At 44.6% G+C, this 21,000-nt stretch overlaps 1 protein-coding gene across 1 annotated transcript in view; it reads right to left on the bottom strand.

Moving 5' to 3' along the window:
- AGBL1 (AGBL carboxypeptidase 1) overlaps positions 1–21,000 on the bottom strand; it is a 465,261-nt gene that overhangs the window by 119,630 nt on the left and 324,631 nt on the right. Inside the window, exon 23 of the mRNA XM_080396228.1 lies at positions 16,346–20,958. Coding sequence (XP_080252354.1) covers positions 20,652–20,958 — 307 coding nt within the window. The 3' untranslated portion in view covers positions 16,346–20,651. The remainder of the gene's footprint in view (positions 1–16,345; positions 20,959–21,000) is intronic.

Here is a 21,000-nt window from a genome sequence, read left to right on the forward strand (position 1 = left end):
ATCAGTTCATGCCCAAAGAGTTAATTGGGAAGAGGGAAAGAACTATTAGGGATGTTTAGGGAAATACTAGCAAAGCCAAAAAAGCTAAGGGGTGAGACAGAATAACAGACAACAGCAAAAGACCTTGAGGAACACGAGACTAATTAGAGAAGTCGGCCACGCGTTTTGTTATCACCCCATTACAAGGAATGGAAATGAGGCCAGGGGTTGAACATCTCTGCTCAGAACACCTTGGGAACAGGAGTAGGGAAAAACCTGATCTGCCCTTGTATCAGTTATTTAAGTTCAGAGAACTAACTGATACAGGGTTGATTTCAAACAGACATAGAAATTAATAATCACTACAGATCAGAAGCTGAGAAAGCATTCAAAGAGGGTCTGGGTAAATAAAATACCCACAGACTTTTTTTTATAACAGTCAATGGGGCAGGCGAGGGAATTCAAAAGAGTGAGAAATAACTATTAAACTTCATGGATACTTGTTTAGAAACAATTTTCTTGTGCCAATAGCTAGAAATGGTGCAAGCTTCAATTCTTTTATCTGTACTTAAACGAGAGGCCACTTGTCAAATATTTGCACAGAAAAAAACTCAGTTCAAAGCATTTGAATATATGCTTTGCTTTAAATATGGTAGTAATCCCACCTCTATTCATCTGAATACTCAAAGTCATGCTGTGCTGAACCATATCTCATCTGTCTCTTGAGATTCTGCAATAAAAATTATTGTTTTACATTTCAGCAGCAAACAAAGTGATTCCCATGTACGGTTTGTAAAACACTTTGTCAACCAAATGGGTCTTAAGCAACTGCATATTCTTATAAAGCAGAAACACCAACAGAATTCCCTCCCCCAGTCCCCTTTCCAAATGTGAATGGCAGTAGATAAACATGACAAACTGAAGCCAGCTAGACTGCCGATTCCTCTGGGAAAGACAAGCTTGTTTGCAACAGCATCAAAGACAGCAGACGGTCAGCCCAGCCTGCTGCTGGGATGATGCTAATAAACAGTTTGAAGGTGCTAAAGTAGATGACACGGTGCTGATTCAAGAATCAGGCCCCATCGCAGGCATCTGAGGATAGGCTGGTGAAAATGCCTACTGCTTCTCATTCTAGCCATTTTTCAGAATGATTTTGCTGCTCCTGCCTAAGCTTGTGATAGAGGGAGTATTTTTCTTTCTGTAGACAAAGACCCATTGTTTAATGCTTCTGAATGCTATGACAGCTAGAAGGGTGAAAGGCAACCTGCAAGTGACAGTAAATGCATTCTCTCTCTTTTTTAATATCCAGTGTGTATATCCGTAATGCACTGTTCAGCATGATTCTCCAAGGCTGCTTCAACAGACAGCTGAGAAAGTCAATCCACTGTCAAAGCAATAGCAGCTTTTGCTCTTCACTCAAGTTTTGGGTTCCTTGTTTCTACATTTTATGATGATATAGTGGCATCAGCTGGTGGCACACACCGACACGGGCTGGATGCAAAAAATGAAATGCATTCCCCTATCCAACCAACGCTGCCTGTGTTTGCCCTTTCTTGCCCTTCCTTTCTGTAGCCTGGCTTAATAGATCCAAACAGCTTTCATACCTACGCAACAGAGAAACATTTCCTTCCCGGTCAGCAGAGATAGTTTCACATTTCTACTTAAACTCAAAGTTCTCAGGACACAATCAAAACAGAGGCCAGATGTTTGATAAGTGTCTCGGCTAGGTGGGAAGACTGCAAAATACAAGGAAGGAAAACAGAACACTTTCATTCCACCTAGGTGAAAAACACGTTGTTTTCACTTTTGCAGCTGAAATCTGGATTGCACCAAGAAAAGGTACAACCAGCTTTGCTCTGGTTTTGGAAGCATTTTGGACACTGATATCCATCTTGTTCTAGTAAATTTGACAGCTTCTCTTGGTTAGATAAACTGCTGCCCCCTTGCAGGTCACTAGATGGTGACGGGGAATATTTAAAAAAGCTCTGAACACAGACAGTGAAGCTGCAAACCTTGCTATAGTTAATGAGTGAAGGAACACTTGCTGCTCCCCACCATTCCTTTCAATTCAACTTATAAAACGTAATCTCAGACAATACAAATTACCATTAGTATGAGATACCAGGAATGCCTCAAAAACCACTGTGGAGTTCAGTGCAAGAGGTGGAGACTGAACAGCATCTCTAGGCTATCCCTCTGGGGTATAGCTTTAATTAACAAGGTTCTATCTAAAGAATTTGAGTTGGTTATTTGAAAGAAAAAAGTCTGTCTGGGCTCCTAGAAACAGGGCCCATTTTAAATTATATTCCTTTTCATACAGCTTGGACACAGCAGAAACAAATGGCCAGAAGGGAAAAATCTTCCCAAGATAAAAAGGAGCTGGCTGCTCTCTGCTGATCCTTTGGCACCATGCCTACCAGTATTTGAGAAGAACAAAACTGAGAAACAGAGATTCAACACTGATAAGATGTAGCCACTATCTCTGAAGCACTTGCACCGAACAGCCCACTAGAAAAATCACTCACAGACAAAGCCTTTAGCCTGAGAGGGAGACAGGGAATGGGAAGCTGAGCCACTGACATTTATGAATCTGTCTTGTTAAGAGAACTGCAGAAATAAACACAGAAAAAATATTAGCTGATATCCTTTGTTACAGATTTCAGGGGTGGGGAACAGAGCAACTCAGAAGAAGAGAAGATGGGACAAACTCTCTTCTGTCCCAGTCACCTACCTAGAATTTGCAGTGGGAATTCCCAGATCTAACCACTGGCTTGGGGCCAAAAAATCCCTTCTCTTTTCAGGAAGTTCCTCTTTTTTTGTGGCTGCTCATATTAAAACACCCTGAATAAATTATTTTTTTAAAGTGCTGACAAACTGGAAAGTATTCAAAGAGCAAGGAGAAATGAATTATGAGTGCTGGAGGGACTCGCTCACAAGGAAAGATTAGAAGAACTAAATATGTCTAGCTTGGCAGAGAGATGACTAAGCAGGGGAGGGGGGGAGTGATAAATGTCTACAAATATTTGAAGGGCGTATACACTGAGGAGGCAGAAAGATTCTGTAGTGTGAGCCATACCAGGTGGTAGGATTAGGAGCAAAGGGATGGAATCAGAAAAGGAAGAAAACAAACCCAAAAAACCTCACAAAGCAAAAATTCAACTGAGGGCTAGACAAACAAAAACCTCCATGAAAGTGATATATATCCACATTCCCCACACTGGGAACAGTTTTTCTCAGAGGTAGAAAACGCAGTATACGAGACATATGGGAGGGCTGCATGAGTGCTTTGATACATGCGGAACTAAGGGAAAGAATTGTGCCTTGATGCTGGGAGACCAAAAGTAGCCTCAGTGGACAGCAGGCATCCCACCAACACTGTCAATTAGAGAGTTTCATACAGGAAGCAAAGGTAGTGGTTGCATCCAATTGAAATCACAAGAGGAAGGTTTGTTTGGATTATTTTAATGACCCTGAACTTGGTAGAGCTACAGGACTTTATCTACCCAGATATCTCCAGCCAGATGGTCCCTGGAAAGCAGAATGCTTTGGGTCTGTTAAGCATTCAAAAAGATGGTGGTGGATAGCCTGAAAGACCAAGAGGGAAGACAAAAGCATCATATTCCTCCATCTTAACCCAGGTTAACTATCCCCCAGCTTAACCAGAGTGAAAGGAGAAAGGGGAGAATGTGGTTCATCCCCCCCACTGAGTTTCTGATGTAAAGCACACCAGTGCTCCCTTTAGTACATTGAAAAGCCAGGAACTAAGTGTAGCCAACTCCTCATTCAGGAAAACAAAAATCCCACTTTCAGACATGGAGGACCCCAACCATTAAGCATAGACATCCCTCCAGTACATAATTTCAAGTCCTGTCCCACTCCACATCAGAACATCCACCTGTGAACAAGTGGAAAGACAAGGCAATCAAGGGCTGAACCTCCAAAGGCATGGAACTGCAGGTTATATTCTAAACAGGGTTCAGCTGGATTCCAGCCAGGACATGGAGCTCAGCTGCTTTACGGACGCAGATGAACAGTGCTTCCTCCTGCCAGTACAGGAGGGGCAGTCCTCTTATTTTTGCCTTCCCCGAACTGTGTTGCTCAGCCCTACGTCCACAGCACTCAGCTGTTCTGCCTGAGGAGGTGGCATGGGTCCAAGCCAATGCTTTGAGCCCTTCCTTGAGAAGCATCTCCAGTGTTAAACCTCTCCCTCGTGCAACCTTGTGTAAACCGGGCAAAAGGAGTCCCCACAAGTCTGGATATGGGAAACATGTCAAGGTCCTTCTCTTTAAACCGGGTTTGATTCAAAGTTTGATGGAAGCCCCAGCTTGTGTTTTCCAGAATACTGTATATCCCTAGCAGAGAACTGCCAGGATAAAGTCCCACACCTGTGACAGGGAACACCCTGTAAACTTTGTGATGCTCCTCTGCTTGGCAAACAGAGATAACTTGACATTGGGCTTTTGTAGGGGGGAGCAAAAAGAGAGAAGATATTTGACCAAAGTGACATTTCAAGCTGATGATTGCATATTCCTCTAATAACCCATGGGAACAGGGATGCACATGGGGCAGCCAGAGGTCACAGCAGTTTGTGTGGTGGGTCAGCCCAACTATAAAACAGTACCACAAGGGAAAAGACCTCCTCTGTCCCTGCAGAAGACTAAGACATGGCCAAGTATGGCCCTTCACACTTGGAACAGCAGCACTAAAAGCCTCAGTACAGCCACTACCCCCGTTTCAGCTGGTAAAGCACAGACAGCAAGGGAAAGCAACTTTGAGGGACAGGTGGTAGAGACAGAGGGGATGTTTTCCAGGATTTCCAGGACTGTAGACAAAACCAAAGCCAGCCCTTGTTTCCAGTAAGCCAAAACCTTTAAGCAAAATGTATTACTTAATAACGTCATTCCCACCAGAAATTACACTGGAGAGCTATCACAAGGTCCTCCCACCCCAAGCGTGTTGGCTGCTCAACAAATAGATTCTTATCAGCTGTAAGAACCAAGCCCCAGGGCTCCCTGCTTACAAGCCAGTACTAGAGCAGAGCAGCTGTGATGACCTTTACATGCGGAAACAAGCACGAAACAACCCAAGTCAAACACAGGGGAAGAGGTGATAACAGACACCCTCCTCTCTCTGCTCCTCCTAAACACATGATCCAGCTGCTAACAGAAAGGATGAGAGATCTCAGCAGAGCTATTACGTAGCTCCTGCTCACCTTATGTAGGATGAAAAAAAACTACATACCTTGGTCTGAGTACGGCACAGAGTGAGATAGGCGTTGAATCCGCTGTAGGGGCAGGCTGGTTTTTGACTCATCAGGGAAAGCAGCAGCTACTGTTCGAGGCTCAGCTGAGCCACTTTCAGGCAAAGTCTTGGAACCTGTGGCAATACAGTCGTAATGGAAGAGCCAGGCTTGTCTTCACAAAACAACACAGATTCCATCACCCCAGCATGGCTGTAGGAAGTATACTGCTGTTGCAGCTCTTTTTATTAATTAACCAGATGTTTAACTTCATCATCCTGGCTAAAATCCAATGTGGAGAATTGAATTTCTTACCTAGCTTTCACTCAACAGCTTCAGCCAGAGAATTTCCCTCCCCCACCATACTCCTGGTGCAGTTATTGCAGAGCAGGTGCAGTGTATCACCCCAGAGCAAGCTGCATTTCAGCAGCAGGTGGGAAATCGTTCTTCAGTCTGCCTGACCCAAAGTTTCATGGACCCTACTGTGTAAACATAAGGCACCATCATCTCCACTCTTCACATGGAATCACTTTATGGAATTTATTATTATTATTTGGAGCTCAAATTGAAACCCTCTGGCCACATATGAACACTAAGCCTGCTTAGGAAATCCAGGAAGCAGTTACAGTGGTGAAGAGGCAAAGATTTATGACAGACAGAAAAGAAATCTTCTTTTCTAGCAACAAGCTTCATATTCATAATCTATTTCTGCTGTTCTTGCTACTCTCCACCAAACTTCTGACAGGTCTTAGAGACTAACACTTACCATGCTGCAAGCTGTTCCTCTAAACCCTATTTTATCATAGCTTATAACCACCTGGCTAGATTCCCTAGATGGTATTTTTCACTTTCTTGTAGCCCCCTAAGAGTATCCATACTGCCTATGCCATAGCCTCCATCTTTGCCACCCCTTTCTTCCCTGCAGCATGATCTCAGCTGCTCTTAACTGGGATGCCTTTTATCTCCTCCTGGGGAGCTCCCACCCTTTCTGATACCCATTCAAATCATCACATTAGTGAGACAGACTGACCACAGCTTTCACCTGTCTCCTAAAAAGGGATTACAGCCCACCCCCCACCCCCACCCCCTTCCTTTGCTTCAATAAAACCTAGTTCTGTAAGATCTTTACAAATATATTTCTCCCCATGATAAAATGATATTAGGTGGGGATTTAAAGGGAGAGCTGTGAAAAGAGAAAAATAGCAGTGACAATGAGGAGTCCCTCCCAAATTGTCTTTCTGAAAGCTCCAAATGGCTTTGTAACAGCACGAAAGTGCTTCCTGATTATTTCCAAGCTGAGACTCAGGAAAACCCTGAGGGTGGACAGGATTGGGGAGAGCATGGATGTCAGCAATTGGATATGAAGACATCTAAAGGAATGGAGCAGTAAGGAATATATAAAAAGTTGCAAGAAAAAGGTGTGTGATAGAAATGCTGTGGTCCCTGACACTCTCCTTGTGGTGCTACAGCAGCCCCAGAGGTACAAGGGGAACTCGAGGCTCTACTCCCCCTTGTCCCTTGAATCTTTCAGCTAATCCCTTTGAGGAGGGGAAGTCCCTTGGTCTCTAGGTCCATGCAGACCTCTCCCATTATGATCTTCAGCGAGATTTTGCAGCAGAAGTTTCAGACAGAACTTATCAATTTCCCTTCAAACCATCAGGCACATCTGCCTATTTACAGTGACTTATCCCTTCGGATCTTCCTCTTATAACATAAATGGGGCTGACCCCCTACTCCCAGACCCAGACGCCCTGGGAGAGCATGTGGGCAAGACCTGGACAGATGCCATCAGTGCTGCTCACACCGGTCCCTAGAGCCAGCAGCTCCTGCTTGCAGGAAGGAGCGTGGCTAACACAAACCTCATGCTGTGTTCCCATGGCAACCAAAGTGTCACGTTCATCATCGTCTCATTTCTGGAAGAAAAAGATATAGGTCCGATGAAGAAAAATCCAGGAGTCCCAAAGGGCTTTGCTAAGGTTGGGCAGATTTTTAACATCGTTGCTCACAGCGTTCACCCCCGGGGCTGCTGGAAGGCGCAGCACCCAGCGCAGCAATGCACAGCAGTCTGAGCAGGGGGCTTTCTGGGATTCAAATGCATCCAGTCGGATACATACAGTTCGAGTCTCATCTCCTTTGTGTCACTTTGAAGCTAGGGACGCATGATCAATTACCACGGCTACAGAAGTTACTAGACGTTAGTAGAAGAGGTTTCAGCTTCACCCATCCTATCTTACATTTGACACGACCAGGGTATAACGGTTGCTATCAGTTACCCTTGCTCAGTTGCACGTGGTGATTTTTTAAACCATAGTAATTTAATAATATCGCTGGAGGTGGAGTTGCTTTGCCCAAGGCAGCAGAGACTTTTGTGTGGATCAAGTCCCCTCCTGGACTTGGTGAGCTGCCACTGTCTCATTGTCCCAAACTTTTCTCTGCTGCTATCTGTGTCCCAGAAACCAGATCCAGCTGGGCTTTAACATTTGCAGCAGGAACAACCAGTATGACCTTCTCTGCTGCGACTACACAGCAGCAATTAAAGTATTGCCATGCAGATTTGTACCCCGTGAAGCTCACCTTTCAGTTCTAAGACAAGCATGCTACGAAAGGGAGGATGGAGATGCATCACTGGACAATCTTGGAGTTCCCTGATATGTTCTTGCTGGAGGCATGATCGGATCTAAGACTGGTGGATTCATTTCAATCACTTTAAAATCAGTTCCCACAATTAGTAGGTTTTTTCTATGGAAAAAAAAAAAAAATAATTGTAAGAGGAACTTCCAGCCTGAAGAACAAAAAGGGGAGACTTAAAATTATGTTCCAGAGGAAGTATCTGGCTGCAAAGGAAGGTCGTGCCTATGCTTGAAAGGAAAAGGGGAAGGGAAGCATGGAAGAGAATTGTGGCGTTATACAAAGGGTCCCCGGATAAGGCAGAATAAGTGGTTTTAACAATCCACTGTCTCTACATCCCCATACCAAAGTATGACTCCAGCAAGATGCAATATTTAGATGGTCTAGTATCTAGTATCATAAGTCAATGCAGATCAAGGGGAAATATCCCTTGAGACTTGGAGGCTGAGGATAGCTAAAGAAGTCCGAAATCCAAAACACTAGTGAAGCTGCTATTAATCCTTAGTTTTAATCTTCAATTTTATTTTTATTTGGTTTCGTTTTCCCTCCCTGAGCAGTTTAGCTGGCTCAGCACTGCAGTGCTCAAGTCAGATTCATATCTGTAACTGGGGCAAGCACCTTAGCTAAGAGGTTTTCTATATCTAGAGCAACCTTTTCCTCCTTAAAGACCAGACAGAAGCCTCTTGCAGGCACCCTTTCATGAGAGAGATAAAGAGAAGCTGCTTCACATGCTTTTATGGGAGAAGAAAGTAGGCATTAAGGATGACAAATGTCAAGGTAGATGGTTCCATGGACGCAATGAAATTTTGGCCTCTGCATGACATCTATGAAGGATAACCTACAGGGAAGGACTCAGTATTGTCCAACGGACCCTGGGCTTTGATCCAGGGGAGCTGCATTTTGTCCTAGGTCTCCAAGTGATTTATAGAATCACCTTGTTCAAGTCACTCAGCCATTTGCTCAACTTTTGGGATGCCCTCTGCATCCAAGAGATGACCATCCCAGTCATTTCCATTGCCCAGACCACAGCTCTGGGCAGAGGAGAGAGAAATAATTTTCAAAGCTTACTATTTCTTTTCTGGACTAACCCAAGCTAGCAATCAGCTGTGAGGGTAATACAGATGGGAATACCTGAGGGGCCATTAGGGTTCAGCCTGGTGTCCTGTTATTCCACTCATAGGCTGGGAAACTAAATACTACCGTCAAGGTTAGGTGACATAAAGGGTCTGAGATCACAAATAAAATAGTTCTGGATATCTTTAATTAAACACAGCAGTGTTCATGCCTTGCTGAACGGTGTTTCTGCAGAAGGGATGAGCCATTCTGGCGAGGTGAGTGTAGCATTCCCTCCTCTTCCCCTCTGGAGCAGCCAGGCAGGGGTCAAGGCATCTAATGAGGGAGATGCGCTGCCTGTTTGCTTGCTCCTGTGACTGGCTGCCTGGTTAGAGGCTGCCAGGGAGCTGGAGCGTGTGCCAGCCAGGTTTTTGCATACATGTGAAAATTAACAAATCACACTCTGAGCTGGAAAGGGCAGATAGTTGAGAGAATTAAAATGAAGGAGAGAAAAAAAAAAAGGGGAGGGGGGGCAGGAAATGAGGAAAAAATAAGGAAAGAACAGGGAGGTGAGCTAAAAGGAAACTTCAAAGGTCCACAGCCTGCAGCCTACATTAATGACAACAACAAAAATAAGATGAGACCCTCACATTTTAATCAAAGGCAATTACTTTTTTTAAAGGTGTTATAACTCTGCCATGCAGGACCAGGCCTGGCCATGCCTCCAAGTCCCAGAGGTGTCAGCATGGCTGGCTGTCAAAGAGAAGCAAAGGTTTGCTTGGCCACCTTCTCTCTGCACTACCTGTGAACATCAATGAAAGGAAAGCAAGAGCGAGTGGGTGCTTCAGGAGAAATGCCTCTGCGGGGAGAAGGCTTAAAGCTATAGGAAGCCAAAGGCGCTAGAAACATGACTGAAATATAAATCCCGGCTCCCTCTGGGTGGTGTCTATATGAATGCTGCATGTAGGATGTTAACTTGAAACCCCAAGGCAGCTGAATCAGACCAGAAGGCAGCAGGTAGGCAACCACAGGGCACTGGGGCAGAGTGGCACCTACCTGGGCAGATTTAAGCAGAGATCTCAGGTATAGATATATAGAGGTGACTCAGATATATAGGTATATACGTCTGTGTGTGTGTGTGTGTGATAGCAAGGCTAGAGAAGGTAAGTGTGACCTCAAAAGCCTAAGATGCTTGCCTCTAATCCCTCCCCTCCATGCAGTGAAGAAGTCCTTGTCTCCACTGCTGAGGCAGGTCCAAATGCCCATCTGCAGCCAGCGGGGCAAGTGGTCCGCACAAGAAGGTTGGGTGGAGGAGACCAAAGCAAGGCTTTCACTGGGATAGCGATGTTGGGGTCTTTGTTCCCAGCATGTCTCTGCAAAGGAAGAGGAGAAATGCAAAAAGGGAGAGGAATTTGAGCTGCACAAAACCTGAGGGAGGAAGATCAAAATAAAGCTGAGTGTGTCACAGGATGAAGAAACTGTCCTCAGGAAACAACATATAATTGTTTCAATTAGTGTAAGAGAAGACACAGTGAAAAAAGGAAAAGGCTTTACAAAGGCAAAGCCCCAATTAAAAAAAATCAACAGCAGAGAAAGATAGCAGAATAATTTATGAAACACCGACTTATTTACATTAAGGGAAGACAAAAGATTGTGTATTTAGTTGTAGTCAGAAGCTGAAATTTTTCATGTTTTTTTTAAGGCAGTGCCACATGCAGTCACAAGCAACAAAAGCCTGTGATTCTGCAAAATTTCCATAGCGGTACAAAAGTATGTAGTCCAGAAGCAGTTGCCCTGGATTAAACTTTTCAGCCTACCAAGGCCTGTGTTTAGTGGGCAAGGCTTTAAGACATCATGTTTGGATAGAAGAGCTGAAGAAAAAAAATATTTAAGCAGCCCTTCAAAAAAACAGGTACATTCCTGCAGGTGGTAAGATGCAGAAAACAGATTGAAAAAGATGAAATCCAATTTTCTAATACACGTGAGAAACCGTTAGCCTATTTTACTTAAAAACACCTAAGACAGCATGCCACTCAAAAACTCTAATGCAGAACAGGGGATATTTCTCGCGTATTGTCTGCACAGGTTGTTCAGGACTTTCAAATGCTTGTCGTGATTTTTTTATAACACCTGCAGCATTACTCCAGCGTGGGCACTTTCCACAAACTAAACTCTTAGATTGTTGCAATTGTAGGTAGTTAAGAAAAGTCTGTTCTGTGCAAATATTCCCTTCTTGCTCCGAAATGTTAGGACTCACTGAGAAGAAAGGGCCAGCCTAATGCTGCGTGAAGTCAGAGAAAAATGGGTTCTTCGTTCCACCCAGAATTATACTGAGGGAAGCAGAACTTCTAGCTTCAAACAGAATATTTTTTTGTGCCTCAAACCCCATTTCTGCTCAAATCTCTATGAAGTTTGCTAAGTGTCTCTTGATCCTCATGTCAGCATTGGGTCTGATGATCCTAATAGCGCTCTGTGTGTAAGCACACAGAGAGAAATGTATTCCGGAGTTGCTACCTGCTGGAAATGCCTAGGAGTTTGGGAAAGTGTGCTAGCATACAAGCCACATGGGATTTGCTCTGTGAGATTAATTTATAGTCCTCCAAAAGTGACAAAACTTGATGAAGGAATACCGTGCCTGAAAACTCTACTTTCCAGTTTTAACAACTGGCCTCTTGTTGCAGACTTGGTTTCTCTGGTATTCTTAGGCTATTGCCAGGGCTCCAGCACCACTACCCCAAGGCTCGATGCTTCTGACAAGGTGGCGTGGTAGCTGTGCTATGCTGCAAAGGACAACCGGCTTTTTCTGCATCCCTGTAGTTGCTTAAGCAAGCAGCAGCAGCTCTGAGCCATTTAGGGTTTGCTCACAGCTAGCCACACTGGGAAGAATTCAGTGACCTTCAGGATATTAATAGATCTGAAGTCCCTTTGTTCCTGGGGAGCGGGCAAGGGACACTTCACCACTTACAACTTGCAATTACTCTCCCACCCAACAGAAAAGACTTTGTTGGTTGGTGCGTACAACAATTATACCAGGGCATGAGCGGTGTCATTTCTAACAGGGCCAGACAGGAGCAAACATCCTGGTGTGCCACTGTCTCACTGTCCGTCTCAGTCCCTCTGCGATGCTCAGCCTGCTGAGCGCTTCCCATCACTGGTGTGGAGTTGCCAAGCAACATTTGTCGCGTCCCTCAGTGGGCTGCGCTTACCGCTCTGTGGCAGCTCAGACTTTGAAGACAAGGGTTTGTTGTGAAGAGCGAAATAACTTTCCTTCTCTCTTTTTCTCTCCTCTCTTCCTAGTTGATGAGGTGAAAAATGAATCATTCTGAATATGACAGATGAAATCCTGCATTCGATTGCTCTGGGGTAAATCTCGTTGAAAATTGTCTTTGGGGAATAAATTCACTGCTAGATGCCAAGGACTGGAGCTGCATACCAGGCACACGTATCCAGAATACAGCTAAGGTTCCCCCACCATACACATTCGAAAAAGCAGCTAGAACTGGTCAAATCATAGATAAAATTATTGGCAAATAATTCATTCAGCCATAGTCACAAAGGAATTAATCTCATCCTTTATTCTCAAACATGACTCAACCAGTTCCTGGAAATAACACAGCTAAAGCCTCTTGCTCTGAGCTGCGAACCCTAAGATTTAAATTCTTATTTAATTCCACAGCTCTTTCCCTCTTGTTATTATGTTCAACAGTGTGCCGCTGCTGCTGTTCGTGTGCCAATGATACAAGGTTATAAGGCTTAGACAGTTCAAAATGTTCTCTCTGCATCAGTAAAGCTAAAAAGTACAAAGCAGCTCTTACAACCGGGAGCAGTCAGGCCATCTGGCACAGTAGCTTCAGTGTGCGCTCCCGGCTCCGGGCTTTTGGCATCTACCTGGGCACCAGCCACCAGTGAGCATGTGCTCTCATCCCGGTTTCACCTGGGGTGTAGCTCCCCAGATCACCAGTATTTACTGAATTTTGGCTCTGAAGGGGTGAGACCGGCAGAGCAAGGGATGGGCTTACGGAGCTGGATGGGGGCAGCTCCGGAGCACAGCCCCGTGCAGGAGAGGCTGGTGGGTGCATCAACATAAATAGTGGTGTGTGAACACGGAACTGAGTTTCAACAAAAAGATTTTGGATTTTTTTTTTTTTTTAAAAAAAAGGATTTTCCATAGTGTTGCCCCAGATATTTAAGCAAAATAATGCCCTGCCGAGTGTGGCTGTGGGTCTTGGGGTGGGTTTAAAGCTAGGTGTCCTGTCTCAGCTGGTTGTTTATCTTCACTCAGAAGTAAATGAGGCAAGGGAATATCTCAGCAAAGGATCCTTTCCACATATCTTAGGAGAGAGTGTAGACCCTCTGGAGGTGTCTGTTTCTACATTTACTCTGTACAGAATAATTTAGCCTAGATGCCTAACTTTTAGAAGGCTGACCTTCATCGACACGAAACCCGGCCTTCATGAGTAATTTCTCAGCTAGTGTGCTGCCACCTTACAATGATTTAATATAAACTATATTTTCTTCAAGTTCCTTATGAAAATATAATGTCAGAAAGTATTGAAAGCTTTCCTAAAGCGAAGACATATGTTACTTCTACCTTATCCTCTAAGCCAATTAGCAAATAAAAGAAGGGAATTAGATCAGCTTGGCAAATCCATGCTGATTGTCTTTTACCACCTTCTTATCCTATAGCTGCTAATGAATTGTTTGTTTCATGATTTGTCAAGGTTTCTCTGTAGTCTTTCAGCTTAGCTGGCTGATTTAAATTCCTTGGTTATTCTTTTTTTTCCATCTTCACAAATAAATACCCTGTTTGTCCTTTTCCAGTCTGCAGGACCCTCTCAATATAGGAGGAGATGCTGAAGTAAATTCCTGACTGTTCATAGTCGGCTTTCCCTGGACAACTTGCAGGGGAATTCCCTTAGGTCCAACAGTTTGAGTTCACTTACTCAGTGTAAGGATTCTTTAATTTACACCCCTTTGTTCTGGCCTATTCCCATCCCAAATCAGTATGACTCCTGTGATATAGATATCTATAGTAGTGACTGTTTAGGTGATAAGCAGAGTTAAAAAGGCAATGTCGATTCCAATCTGTTGCATGTGCTCTCCTTCTGTGGTACACAGTGCACGCTTTCACTCCTTCAAACATATTTATAGCATTTCTTTTTCTTCCCTTGTGTGCTCCTAGTCACCTCTAGCTCGTTCTGTGCTAGGACCTTTCTGATTTCATCCACATGCTTTGGTATCGTTCTCATTTCTAATCATCTGCTGCCGCTTCAACTTTTTTAAACAATTATTTTCACATTTCAAGGCACTAATGAGGTGTTCACACACCTTTAGTGTTTCGCTTTTCTTCTATTCTCCCTGCCTTAGGAGATCTTGTCGTTGCACCTTTGCTCTAAGTCAGTGCTTACTGGCTGTACTCCTCTCTCCTTGGCCCAACCTACCGATTCCCTGATGGTTCACAGCCAATTAATCCTTGTTCTGCTGTTCCTACTTTCTCTTTTCCATGTGTCTGGGAAGCTGATTAACTCATAGCTTGGTATATGTACTAAGGCTTTATATTCTTCCTGATTAGCTCTTATACTCCTAACGCTTGGGCAGAGACATTTCAGATTTGTTTACCAGACTGCTCCATCGTTCTCCCAAGTGTCCCGTTTTCACCTCTATTAAATTTCCCATTTTCTCAACTCACTAACCAGCATGCTGCCTGGTCCTTGGAAGACCACTGTGCTGTCAAAAAATCCAAAGCCTTTTTGTCAACTCTGTCCGTGCTTTCACCTCAAGGATTTGCCTTGGCCCACCTTTGCCACCTTCCATGGAGACCCAAGGAAACACAACTGTCCCTGGAAAAGAATTAGCAATGATCACAGTGATGGGCAGTATTTTTTATTTCAGTGATGGCAGATATATGATGGAAGCAGCAATTAATCCCTCCTGTTTGCCTTCTCTAAGGATATTAAATTGTGTTGTAAACACTGGTGATTTAAACCCCATTGTGACCCCTTTCACTGAAAATCAATGTTAATAACCCTACTTCGTAGATGGGGAAACAAGCACAGAAAAGCTAAATAACTTTTTTTTGGAAATGTTGAGGCAAAGTCAAGAAATCCTTACAGATCTGTGCATGAGCTGCCAGAGCATACACTGGAAACCATTCAGGAAAAGCCTTCAGTCAGGCGTTTAGTAGCAAGGGGGCAAGAAACAGGGTAGTGATTGCAATTACATCAGCTGGTGAGGAGCCAACCCACAATGCCCAGAACTCGGTTAGCCAAAGGCTATGATAGTTTACTGGGACTGGAGCTATTGCCAGGGCATCCAACGGATGATTGTTTTTAGTGGTATATTTGTCTTTCCCTCTTGCTGGTCCCTGCATGAGCTACAAGCAGCTTAATCAAAGCAAAAATAGCTGCCTCACCATCTTGCTGGGGGTCCTGCTGGACTGATAGCAGGGCAATTCTTTCTGCCATCTCCTTTCTCTCTCACTGCCTCCTGCTCACCTCCTTTGTTTCTCTTCCCTCCCCTTCTAAACAGTGAAATAAAACAAGCAGAGCAAAGCAAAGATGAGGAAAGTAGCCACAAACTGCTGCATCGACAATAATATGCCATGGATCTTCTAGAACATGTCTGAGGATGTGAGTCCCTGGAGAGGAAACCTAAGGCCAGAAATGATACAGGCTTAGCCATCATGAAAAGCACTCACAGAACACAGCACTGAACACACAATGCGGTGCTGAGGATACAGACTTGGCTGCCGTTTATGGAGTGGGGAATACAGTGGCAGATTTATTCTACAGTAGAGAGGGTTGTTTCTTGGTAGTGCTAATACTGACACATTATCTGGGGACGGAAGAGGATGCACAAATAGGAACAATTCTCCCATTTCTCCGCCTGTGTTTCCCCCAAATGCCCCCTACTCCTATTCCCGTCTCCCCCTTCCTCTTCTCTTATTTCTTTTTCTTTAGCCTTCCTCTTCATCTTTTCCCGATGCTATTATGCGCACAGAGTTTTTAGTTCTCCAAGCTTTTGCATATTATCTCCAGGTGGAGCCTTGCATTCAGCCCTCTGCCTGGAAAACCATAAAACCATACAAGAGTTTTCAAACACAGAGTTAAACCCTGCTGTCTCTAAAACAGGTGTAGAAACTTCCATGCTGCGAGGACCAGGCCATGGGACAGAATAGGCTGATAACAACCTGCAAGGAGAGACTTAAAATTATCCAGCACAGCTTAAAGAGGAACAGCCTAACAAAGCATCACCGTCGCTGCACGTCGTCAAAGTGGAAAGCAGTGATGGCAACTACCACCGCACTCCTGCACGGAATAATTCCAGCTGCCTTCTCAACTGGGAACAGCTGAAAGCAGTCTAGAGCAAACACCTGGGTGGTTTTACATCCCTGTTTCTTCCCCTCCTTCCCCCCGAAGCACACACCCACTTTCACTCGCACCTTACCGTATTGGCCGTGAGGAATCAAAGCCATGTCTGTACCTCACATCAGAACTAAGGCTGGGAGCTGCGGAGGAACAACTTGGTCAAAAGCACATAAGAGATCTGTGGCAGGGCGAGAAACACAACCCAAGTGTCCTGAATTGGCTGCCAGACTTGTCACCCGCTCACGCTGTATGTCACCAGGTGCTGGACAGGGGCAGTGGACCTTGCCCAAGGACAGATAAGACAGGAGATAGTGCTATCACCTGCATCTCTGCTTTTTGGCTGAGCAGAGCAGCAGCGGAGAGGGGCTGCCGTCTTTCTCCCTCCCTAACCCGCTTCCTGCTTGCTCCAGAAACAACCCAGTGCACGGCTGTTTATTATTATTATCACTGTTATTTTCCAGAGTGCTGTAAAACCAGGGGATAGAGCATTCTGACAGCCTCATAACAAACAGCAGATAAAACTAATTAGATTTTCTTCTTCCTTTAGTTTACTGACTTGATTCTTTTTATTTTTATTGTTTAATTATTTATATTTAGCCCAGAGGTTTACACACACATGCGTTTCACTAGACGCTGGCAAGGCATCCTTAGGATCCTCTCTGATAGGAAAGAGCTATTGTGGGCAGGCAGGCCTGAGAGCTGGCAAGAGGCTGAGACAGAGGGTGCAGTGTGAGCGCTGCTCAGCACTACATCTTCTACCCATGTCATGTAAACCGTGAGGGGGAGGAAAGAGAGCGGAGCCATTCACCACAGCTAAGAGAGTCAGCGAGACAAAAAGCATCGGTAAAAAAAGTTAATGTGCCTGGCAGGAGCCCAAAACCGCTTTAGCGGTGGGGACTATGTGAGCGCCTCTAGGACACCGTCTCTTCTGGCCATTATGGAAATATTTGGCTTGCATCTCAACCTGACAGCCCTGCTGACTCTTGAGGAATGGCAACGGTGGGGAGCAGGACAACTTCCCTCTCCTCCCTCCCTTTCTCCATCGGCTGTTTCCAAATTCTTTGGGATTAGCTAGCAACAGCAAGAAAAGGCACTGGCCTCACTGCTCAGCACTTAGCAGGCTGAAGTGAGGTGACATGCCTCAGCACAGGGGACAATGGCTTCATTCACTGGGGAAGTACCGAACCAGAATTACAAGTGTGCAAGAATAAACAAGGCTGGAGTTAATCTAAAGTTGTTTTACACTCTGTTTTATTAAAGTCAATGCACTTCCGTTCCTCTGTGCAGAGCCTAGTTCTGCTTAATTACCATGACTCAGGGAGAATTTTAATAACATGGAGAGAGCCCTGCACAGTGGAGGCCCTCTCCTGACCTCTAGAGGTCTATCAAAAGAAGAAGAGCATCTGCTCCCCATAGAAGTTCCTGGAAGAAACGAGGCAGCCCACATAACTGCTTCTGCTGGAGGTTTCCAGGTGCCATTCCTGACAGGTTGGTCACCCAGCCTTCTCGCTGTACTCTCTGCTCCCACCTTCTCAGCAGCAGGCTGAGCATCCTTGGGCTGGGGGCTTTGGCCAGCTGTTGCCTTTCTGCAGCATCCTCACGGCTTGCTGACAAGTTGTTTGGCACAAACACAGGAAGCTGCCAAGCAGAAGACTTGGTCAGGCTTTTCATGTTGCACAGCAGCACTTATGCAGATGTTGTTGATGTGCATGGACACTTTGCTCCCAGCTTGACTGCTGCACTTGGATCCCGGACACTGAAAGCACCCTAAGGGCCTTTGCCATCTCTCCATCTCCTGTAGCTCCTAGATCAGGGATCTATGAAACAGTGGTACTGCTCATATACATTCAGCTCCAAACACATATGGAAGCTACAGCTCTGCTTTTATTGTATTAGAACAACTCCCACACAGTCCACTGATTCCATGAATCACAATGAGACTGGTCTATAGTATTTATAGCCAAAATATTGGTGTCTCATTAAGAAAAGTGCTGATTTAAGATTTTTTTTGTCCCTTTGCAATAGCGTGTACCATCAGCAAGCCTTGGCAAGAATTGTTCTGCTACTGTTGTGGCAGGGCATTGGTACAGAAAGCAGTGTGGGAGAGAAAAGCAGCTCTGGATGCATACACATACATCTACAGACATATATGTATAATGGTATTTTTACCTTGTGCCCTGGGGATGTGCTGAATGGTGAAGGTCTTAAAGTACAGCCTGTGTACACTGCAGTCTGGACCTAGCACAGTGTGAGTTTTTTGTCATGCATATGATAGATGTTGGATTTTGATATTAACTATGCACATATATCATTTCTTATTAAAGAACTTTGAAGAAACATTGTACAAACTATTATAATAGGAACACCTGTTTCACCTCTGTCCATTCCTGTGAGCCAGCCTTTTATGAAAATTCGGTATTGTGTACAACAAGCTGCACACTAAAGCAAGCAGAACAGGACATCTGTACAGAGACACACACCACACCTAATGAATTAGTTTGGTCTAAGAAGCTCAGCTTCTAAAGACCCAAGCTGCCTGTCTTTTGAGCAGCATCATAAAAAGAGAGCGAGAGACACAGAGAACTCCCATGTGCTGGTGAAGACTTTAAAACACCCAGGTACTGGAAACCCAGCAGGACAGGAAGAGGCAATTTCTCCAAAGAGCAAGCTCCTGTGGGAACGTATGTCTAGGTAGTCTGGGAAAAGGTGTTCAGACATGCATCAGATAAAACCTCATTCTGCACCAGCAATTCTTTCCACAAACAGCATAAAGATGACAGGATGGTGTTTTTATTCACACATCAATATTAATAATAAAAATCACTGGTAACGGAGGCCTTATAGGCTGTAATGCTACAACACAATATACATTCATCCTTCTCCTTGAGCCTCATAGAGTAGTGACAGAGTATAGGAGCCTCTTGCATCATGCAATTAATTCCATTTGGATTCAGGGCAATTCCCCATTTGCAGCAGCAGAGTCTAAGACACATGAGAAGTTCAGGGAATATGAGGTGTGAGATGCAGGGACGCGGGCTTCATGCTTTAGGGATGTCAGGCACACGCATGGGTCCTCAGCCCATGTTGGGTTCTCAGGAATCAGGATCTGTTTGCAGGTAATTTTAGAAGAAATTTAATTTTATGTTTTTCATTTGGGGATCGAAAGAGAAGCTGTTCTGACTCCCTTATGGGGTCACTGGTACAACATGCCCCATATATAACCTCCCAGTAATGTCTTCTACTATAGGTGGACTTGGCAGTGTTAGATTTATAGTTGGACTTGATGACCGTAAGGGTCTTTTCCAACCTAAACGATTCTATGATTCTGTGATTCTATATTACTGTCTGGCACAGTGGAGTCCTGTTCCATGAACTAGGTTTTCTTCATGGTACCACAATAAAACTAACAAAGAATAATCAGTCACTGGACTGATGCTTGAGCTACATTCACTCTTGGATATTGCCACCATCACTCATCTATTGACAGAATATTGGGGGACCCTGGCTACCACAAAAGAACATGTTTTACTCCTTAAAATGCACCAAATCCCTCTCACTCCCAATAAATTTAAATAGTAGCTCTAGTTCTCCAGGACAGACTGTTGTATCTGTATTCTCTTAGCTGGAAGGATGTCTCATAGAGAAAATATAATTTCACAGCATCTGTGAAATAAATTCTGCACTTAGGCCCATTAGTTCAAGCATGATGTGACTCAATTGAGATTACACTGGACTAGATCATTCCAGTTCAGCAAAGAGGTGAATTTAGCCCAGGTTTCCAGAAGACCACTCTGTATTGTCACTGGTGCTTTCCTTACTATAGCATACCGGATTTCTGACACTGTTGCTGAGATATGACCAGCTCAAAAGCATGCACAGCCTGACCCAACCTGAAACACGCTGTAAGAATGGTGGTCAGACAGAAATCAGATGCATGCTCTACAGCTCAAGAGAAAAGAATGGCAGTGGAGAGCTCTGGCCAAAGGCATCAGTGACTGTCACTTGTCTAGGCAAAGGCTGCTTCCTGTAAGAGCCTAAACTAGGAAAAGGAGAATCATCTCTGGTTCCTTGGTCTCAGAATACCATTCCTCAGGTCAACCTGTATGAAACCACATAGCAGAGGCAGCTGTAAAACTGGGAATTATGTTTAGGAATCAACTATGTTCTCACACCGTATCACCTGGGCCAGTGGCCCCTCACTCTGCCTTGTGTACAAAGCATAAGGAGTCATTATCAATATAAGTATGTATACAAATAACACAAACATACAGCCAATTTTCTATTCAGAGCTGGAGCAACACATTTGGGAAGGATTCTGAAGCTGGCAAACAGGCAAACATGAGCAGTAACCCACTTCCTTACTGCTCTGCGAGTCAAAGCCTTGTTCATACAGGACTGCTCTTGAACCCACTGTACACCCCAAGTGCTGTTGAACACAGAGGCAGAGCCGTACTGTTGGATGCTGGTTGGCTGGAAATGTAGAGCCCCCTGAGAGCTTTGGAGTTGCATGTCTGTCCCATGGTTTCTCCTGCATCTTCTGTCTCTCCTTCCACCCACGAGAGGCACTCCTGGATCTCTTGGTCCAGCTCCAAGAAGTCCTCTTCACTATCAGAGCAACTGTCAGTATTATAATCGACTTCTTCCACACAAGGTGGCTCATCATCAGTCTCCAGGCTGCTGTTGTTGCAACTTCTGCAGAAAAATCACAAGAAAAACTGGACATCATCAAAGGAG

Source organism: Falco punctatus (genome assembly GCF_963210335.1).
Source record: "Falco punctatus genome assembly, chromosome: 7".
In the NCBI taxonomy this organism is placed as follows: Eukaryota; Metazoa; Chordata; class Aves; order Falconiformes; family Falconidae; genus Falco; species Falco punctatus.